The sequence below is a fragment of the Erythrolamprus reginae genome, chromosome 3 (assembly GCF_031021105.1).
Source record: "Erythrolamprus reginae isolate rEryReg1 chromosome 3, rEryReg1.hap1, whole genome shotgun sequence".
NCBI classification, from domain to species: domain Eukaryota; kingdom Metazoa; phylum Chordata; class Lepidosauria; order Squamata; family Dipsadidae; genus Erythrolamprus; species Erythrolamprus reginae.
This window is the reverse complement of record NC_091952.1, coordinates 163,230,625-163,238,472: the sequence shown is the minus strand read 5'-3', so window position 1 is coordinate 163,238,472 and position 7,848 is coordinate 163,230,625. Positions and strand designations below refer to the sequence as shown.

The window sequence follows — 7,848 nt, the reverse complement described above, 5'->3', positions numbered from 1 at the left end:
TGACAGACGGGCCAGTTGTACTGGCTGCCCCCGAGGTATCTAGAGAGACAGGGAAAGACCGCATTCTGGCCCAGGTAAGGCAATGGGTTTTGAGGGGGTGGCCACTCTCTACCCCAGCTGACCAGTTCATTCCATTTTTCCGCTGTCGCACGGAGTTCTCAGTAGAGAAAGGAGTTCTTTTAAGGGGTGGCAGAGTGGTTATACCGGGCAAGCTGAGGAACCAGGTGTTGTCCCTGCTGCACAAGGGGCACCATGGAATAGTTAGAATGAAGGGGCTAGCCAGGGATTACGTGTGGTGGCCAGCATTAGATAAGGAAGTGGAGCAATGTGTGGCTAACTGTGCTGTTTGCCAGGAGAGTAGACCTTTACCCCCACGAGCGGAACCTTTAACATGGGAACCACCATCTAGCCCCTGGACACGCTTGCACATAGATTTGGCCGGTCCCTTCATGGGGCAAACTTTTTTAATCACCGTGGATGCATACTCCAAGTGGGTAGAGGTGGCCCAGATGCAGTCCACTCAGTCACAGGCCATCATAGAAGCCTTAATGACCTTATTTGCCACGCATGGGTTCCCGGACCTACTAGTCTCGGACAACGGCCCGCAGTTCACATCAGTCCTCTTTGAATCCTTTTTGGCCACTGCTGGCATTAGACATGCCTTGTCCTCGCCTTGGCACCCGGCCAGTAATGGCCAGGCGGAACGGGCAGTTAGGTCAGTTAAAGACTCCCTCAAACGGCTACCCCAGAACTCTTGGAAGGCTAGATTGGCTGATGTGCTCATGACTCAACATACTACCCCCTGTGTAACCACGGGAAAGACGCCAGCGGAGCTTTTAATGGGTCGCAAATTGCGGATCATACTCGACAGGTTGCACCCAGGGTATGCGGGAACAGTACAATGGCCAGAAGCAGCCAGACGTGAGGTGACTGTAGGAGACGCGGTATTTGCCCGTGCCTATTCAGGCCAAAAGAATTGGGAGAAAGGTATAGTATGCAGGGAACTGGGGCCTCGTTCCTTCGAGGTAGAACTAAGAGACGGGCGAATTTGGAAAAGACACCTGGATCAGATTAGACCTAATAGGGAGGATCGGCAAGAAGCCAATGAGTTCCAGGGGGTGTGTCTTCAGGACCCACCCACAGCTGCAGGAACTTCAGGAAACTTTTCCTCAGCGTATCACAGGGAAGAAGAGGTGGGCCAGGCTCCCAAACCAATCCATCCGGCCGAGATCGAGAGGTCAGAACATCCCACAGAGCCCCGGCGCTCCGAGAGAATCTGTCGTAGACCTGGGTATTTAAAGGATTATGTCTGTGTCAGCCGAAGGGGCAGGAGTGCTGTGTCTGCATAGCAATAAGCCGGCTGTCAGATTCGAGCTCGCGTATCCCTCTCCAGGGTCCTGATTGGCCGCATAAGCATAGTTACTGTTAAAGCGGGAACCCTCCTTTGTATATGATTGGTAGTTGCCTCAGAAGGCGTCCTGTATATAAGTCTGTGTTCTCTTGTGTATTTTCTTAAGCCTGTACCTGCCCTGTTGGCATGTTCTGATTAAACTCACATGTTCTGGTAAAAGGCCTCAGTTATTATACTAAGCGGTCCATAAGGTATCTGCATAAGCGCACCAGCATGCTTACTGTCCCTGTCTTACTGTCCCCATTTATATGTACTCATTTCCTGTGATCATGTCCATGTTTATACTTATACCTGTTATCTCTTACATGTTTGACAAACTAACTAAATAAAAATAAAATAAAATAAATAGGAGGCCCCATTTGTAGTGTTCATGTAGGGAATGATTTTACTCCATTTCATTCACATTTTGTGAAAAGGGCTCATTTGCAAAGCCTGTTTCTGAAATTAAACAACAGCATGATCATAGCATACAGACATTTTTGTATGGTTCGACAGCTGCAATTTTCATCTGCAATTCCATGCTGATTTGTTTACTGGGGTAAACAAAATGCATAAAGTAATGGTCAGGCAAAACATTCATCATTCCTGATGTGTGATTTCAGATTGAGTAGGTCAGAATATATAATTACTAAGGCTGAACAGTTTGTAAGTGTGATGGAAAGACTATTTGATTGAATTTCTGTATCAAACTGATTTTCTGAATAAAATAATTTGGTTGAATGTTTGGACTAAATTGGATGCCTCTGATTCTCTGAAGTGATTCTAATCAGAATTTAAGTTGATTCAATAATTTTTTCCCTAAAGGTTATATGTATCTTTACATAATAAAGATAAACTTTACAATAAAGTTTAAATGTGCCTATTGATCATTTACCCAGTTGTTATAGAACATTTCTGGCAGAAGAAGCATGTAAGGGAGGAACAGTATATAAATGTCTCATTAAGCTACTTGAAGGCACATAGATCCATAATTCTGCAGTTTTGACATGTCATGAATTAAACGTCTGCTAATTTAAAAACAAACAAACCAACAACCAAGGATCAGAAAATGAAACAGCCCAGGTTTCCATTGGGACTAGACATTTGAAAGAAGGGGTAAATTAACAGGACAGAATTGCAGGAGCATCTGTCTGAAGGCATGCCTTAAATTTTGAAAATGGAAAAGAAAAAAAAATGAGTGAGAAATATGCATAGAATAAGAGACCAAACCACAAATGTGCTCATCATTAGTTTTCTGTGTGAAAGTCTATCAATAGCCAAATTTCCAGACTTGACAATCATTGTGGTAAGTAGGCAAAGAAGGCAAAAGCATCAAAGAATCAATAAATGAAATGAATACAATAAAAAGAGCAAACACACATATACACAAAGAGAGAATATCGCCGGCTGACTTACCGGCCCCACGGCGCTGTTGCGGAAGGGCCGGGCAGACTCGGACCCTTCCGATGGCGGCCGCCATCTTGTTTTCGGCCGAAATCTCGCGAGGCGAGATTTCGGCCGAGAATGCCCTGCCCACGTGGCTGGGCATGACGTCGGGTCCGGGCGGGGCCTGCTGGCCCTATTTAAGGGACAGCAGGCCGGGAAGAAAGCCTTTTCGCCCGGACCTGGTACTAAGAGCAGACACTCTCTGGTGCTGCTCCAACGCCATTTTGGTTGCCCTCGTGTTGCGGCCGCCATTTTGTGGCCTACCGAGAGGGCGAAGAGTTTCTTCCTGGCTGGAAGCCGACGTTGGAGGCTCAATCCTCAACATCTGTGGAGCGGTTTTCAGCGATCCCCCTCGGGCTCGAGGGGGACTGGTAACCTCCTCCCGGCCGGGAGGAGGGCGCGGTGGGGGCGTTGCCTCTGGGGTCCATGGTCCTGGGCGGTTTGGAGGCCAGATTGCAGGCCTGTAAGGCCTACCTTTGAGGGGAGGCTTTCCACTAGCGCCTGGGGAACGGGGCCTGGGGGGTAGCAGGGGCTTCTCCCATCCAGTATTTGGCCCTAGGTAGGGCACAGCGGTGGGGGACCTTGCTTGCCACTGTCAGGAAGGTTTTGCCCCATGTAGTTTGGGTTGCCCTGCATATTGGGGAAAGTTGGGATGGCTCCAAAAAAGAGGCCTGCCACTGCCCCTGCGGCTCCGCCGGCTGCACGCCCCAGGAGGGCCCTTAGGCCTTCTGCCCGGGCTCGGGCCAGTAGGGAGGGGAATGCGGGGGTGGTCCCCGAGCAAGGGGGGGTGGTTTCGTTGCCTCCTGCCCCTCAACCTGTTCTTTCTCCTGCCATGTCTTGGGCCAGGGTGTTGGAGAGGCTCGACGAGCTCGAGCAGTGGAGGAGCGGTGCGGTCCCCGGAGCGTCCATCGAGCAAGTTCCCGCGGCGTTGGGGAGAGATCCGGCGGCGGCCCCGGCTGGGCAGATGGCTCCGGTCGGACGACAGGCCCCAGCAGGGCCGATGGCGGCTTTCCCGGGCCCTGCAACAATGGGCCCCCCATGGATGTCATCAACCCCGTACGGGGCAGGTGAGGCTGCACCACACACCACACCGCTGTCCTTTCTTCCTTCCCCCGCCCCGGGTTTTCCCCCGGCGGGGGTTGGGAGTGGGTCCAGTTTTTTGGGGTCCTCCACGGGCACTTGCGGGCAGGTTTGGGCACAGCCGGTTCCTCCTTTGGGGCCGCCGGCGGCCGGCCCTGCTTCGCAGCCCGGGACGGGTCCTACGGGGATACCTGCGGTGCCCGGGGCAGGGGGGTGGGTTCCCCCGGCCCCTGCTGTTATGCCCCCGCTACCCGTCTTGCCCTACCCCCACGGTGCGGGGGTGTTTGGCGTAGCGGCCAACTCGGTATGGGACCCGTTCGCTTGTATTAAAGCAGGGGCTATACCGTGCGGGTTGCCGTCCACCCCTCTAGGATGCCACCTTCACCCGTCGGTCAAGGAGGCTATTTGGCGGGGTGAATACGTGGATCTTTTTTCGCTTTTGAACCGAGAGGTTCCCAAGCAGGAGAAAGAGATTGTCCCGGGGGAGAAAACAAAGAAGACCAAGGTGACAAAATGCTTCAGCTCCTGGCTGTATGCTTTTCTCACCTACGGCTATGGCCTCTGCCATGTTTAAGTATATAGACTTGATTGCTAGGGCCCACTTCGAATATAAGGGCACCATATGGCGCCATTATGATAAGGGTTTCCGTATGAGGATGGCTGTTGAGCCTAACTTGCCTTGGGATATGGTGGTGCCGGACCTTTGGTTCCGGGCCACGCATATGTCAGGGAAGGAAGGGTGTGAGCGTACGGATAGTGGGCACTTCATGGAGGAGGAGCCTGGCACGGCTTCACCGGCCAAGGCGACTCCTGGTGTGGCTGGCAAGGGGGCCTCGCCCGCTTGTCATGAGTTTGCTGCAAAAGGGGCGTGTTTTCGTCCCTTTTGTAAGTACAAGCATGCCTGCGGGAATTGTGGGGGGTCCCATGCAGCTTCAGTCTGTCCCCGCCCCAAGAAAGGGGCGGAGAAGAAGGGCGGGGGTCCAGGAAAACCTCCCCCACCAGCTGGGGGAAAAGGGGCCCAGCCCAATTAATGTGTCTGTGCTCGAGGGTTGGTTGGTCGACTACCACCCTCGCCCGAGAGCCGAGCTGCTCTTGAGGGGCTTCTCCGAGGGATTTAGGATCCCTTATGTGGGTGTTAGGAAGGCCTTCATGTCGGACAACCTCAGGTCGGTTGTCGGACATGAGGACATTGTGAGGGCTAAGATTTGAAAGGAGGTTGCCGAGGGCAGGGTCCTTGGGCCTTTCCCGGAGCCGCCCTTTTCGAATCTTAGAGTGTCCCCCCTAGGGGTGGTCCCCAAAAAGGCGAGTGGTGAATTTCGGTTGATTCACCATTTGTCTTTTCCAAAAGGGGAGTCAGTGAATGACTTCATTCCTGACGAGCTTTGTTCAGTCCGGTACGCATCCTTTGATGCGGCCGTGGCCATGGTTAGGGAGTGTGGGGTGGGAGCCTTGATGGGTAAATGCGACATTAAGTCAGCATTCCGGCTCCTCCCCATTCACCCAGGCGACTTCGAGCTTCTGGGCTTCCATTTCGAAGGTGGGTTTTATGTGGACAGGGCATTGCCCATGGGCTGTTCTGTTTCCTGCTCTCTTTTTGAGAGCTTTAGTACCTTCCTGGAGTGGGTGCTCAGGAGGCGTAGTGGCCTGGGTTCGGTCGTTCATTACCTTGATGATTTCTTGATGGCCGGGCCTGCGCAATCGGAGCAATGCTTTGCTTTGATGCGGGACTTCGAAGCCCTTTGCGCTCAATTGGGGGTGCCTTTAGCCCCCGAGAAGACCGAAGGCCCTGCCACCAGGATTACCTTCCTCGGTATTGAATTGGATTCAGAGGAGCAATCTTCCAGATTGCCCCTGGACAAGTTGGTAAAAATTAGGAGTAAGCTCGAGGCGGTCCTGGGCTGCAGGAAGGTTACTCTTCGGCAGCTCCAGGAGTTGGCCGGGATCCTTAATTTCGCCTGTCGGGTAGTGGTGCCTGGTAGGGCTTTTTCTCGCCGGTTGTATGATGCGATGAAGGGGCTAAGTTTGCCCCACCATCGTACCCGCTTATGCGCAGGGGTCAGGGCTGACCTCTGCGTGTGGCGGGAGTTTTTGGAACGTTTTAACGGGTTGTCTTTCTGGCGGCAGGAGCTTCTTTTGGAAGCGGAGCTGCAGCTGTGTTCCGACGCCGCAGGGACTTGCGGTTTTGGGGTAGTGTTAGGTGACCAGTGGTGCTGGTCGGCATGGCCTCCGGAATGGAGTGCCTGTTCATTGGTTAAGGACTTGACCTTTTTGGAGCTTTTCCCCTTAATAGTGGCCTTAGAGCTCTGGGGAGAGCAGTTCAGGGATAAGACTGTGCATTTTTGGTGTGACAATCTAGCGGTTGTCCATGTTGTGAACGCCCTGTCCTCCAAGAGTGACAGGGTGATGCGGCTTGTCCGCCATTTCGTGCACAGGTCCTTGTCTTTGAACGCCTTGTTTTTGGCTAGGCAAGTCCCTGGTTTAGATAACGGGGTGGCTGACGCCTTGTCCCGTGGTCAGTTGTCCAGGTTTCGGACCCTGGCCCCGTGGGCACGAGAGTCGCCAGAGGTGTTTCCAGCACACCTGTGGAGCCTGGGCGGGCTCTCGAGAGCTGGAGAGACGAGGCCTCCAGGGCGATCGCCTTATCGGTAGCTCCTAGCACCCTGCGAGCTTATCAGCGTGCAGGTAAGGAGTTTGGGGATTTCAGGCTGGGTAAGGGTTACCCCCATTGCTGGCCTGCCCCGGTTGAGCACCTAGCTGAATTCTGTGTCCTGCTGAAGGGGCGTGGCCTTTCAGTGAGGACTATCAGGGCTAGGTTAGCCGGCCTCGCCTTTCTGTCCAAGGCGGGGGGGTTTGGTGATTTTTCGGGTGATTTTCGCATCCGGAGGATGCTGGAAGGCTGGGTGAGGGAGCGACAGGGGTTCCCCTCCGACACTCGTCAGGCCCTGACGGTTCAGCAGCTGTCTCTGATTAATCAGACGTTTGACAGTCTGTGTGCCTCTCTTTACGAGGCTCGGCTGTTTAGGGCAGCGACTTGTGTTATGTTTTTTGGGGCCCTCAGGGTCAGCGAGGCAATGGCCTCCTCGCAGTCTGACTTGTCGCTCCGCGCCTTCCAGCTCGCTGATCTGACCTTTAGACAGGGGGGTGTCTCTCTTTTGGTGAGACACTCCAAGACAGATCAGTTACACAGAGGGGTCAGACTTGAACTTAGCGCAGCCACCGATAAGTCTGTTTGCCCGGTGGCTGCTTTGCAGCAATTTTGTGTTTTGCGTGGGTCAGGGCGTGGGTACCTTTTTCTACACCAGGATGGCACCCCCCTGACCCGGTATCAATTCTGGGCAATAGTGTCTAAGGCAATGTCTCAGGTAGGCATGGATCCCGCCGGCTATGGAACGCATTCGTTCCGTATCGGCGCCGCCACTAGCGCGGCACTTTCCGGTTTCCCGGCCCAACGGATTCAGGAGATCGGCCGCTGGCGGTCAGCGGCATATTTGGGTTATGTTAGGCCCACTGAGGATTCGGGGCAGGGTTTAGGCTAGGTAACCTCTCTGTGTGTGTCCTCTTCCAGGTTCCCAGTCCAGGCAGAAACCGACGGCGCTGCTGTGTGGCCACAGCATGGTCTTCTGGGCCGGCCGCTCCGCAGCTAGAAGCGCCATCGGGACCCAGCTGTCGTTGGGACGGTGGGTCAATGTTGTTTGGATGGGCCGGAGGGGTATGCGGTGGGAGGGGCTCCTACCGACGTTGCTGGGTACTCAGCATCTCAGGGCGGTACCCGGCGCTGCTGGGCGGGCGGCTACCCAGGGTCGCACCCAGATGGGACTGGGTGGTCGGCAGCCCATAGCCGCACCCAGATGGCTGGTCTTGCACCTTGGTGGCAATGACCTGTGCCTGCTTGGCGGTCTACCGTTGATCGTCCAGGCGCGCGAAGACCTGCG

At 54.2% G+C, this 7,848-nt stretch overlaps 1 protein-coding gene across 1 annotated transcript in view; it reads left to right on the top strand.

Annotated features, from left to right (window-relative positions):
* Positions 1–239: 239 nt before the first annotated feature.
* LOC139165441 (uncharacterized) overlaps positions 240–7,848 on the top strand; it is a gene marked incomplete at its 5' end in the record, with an annotated part of 28,915 nt that continues 21,306 nt past the window's right edge. The window contains one exon of the mRNA XM_070748620.1: positions 240–987. Coding sequence (XP_070604721.1) covers positions 240–987 — 748 coding nt within the window. The remainder of the gene's footprint in view (positions 988–7,848) is intronic.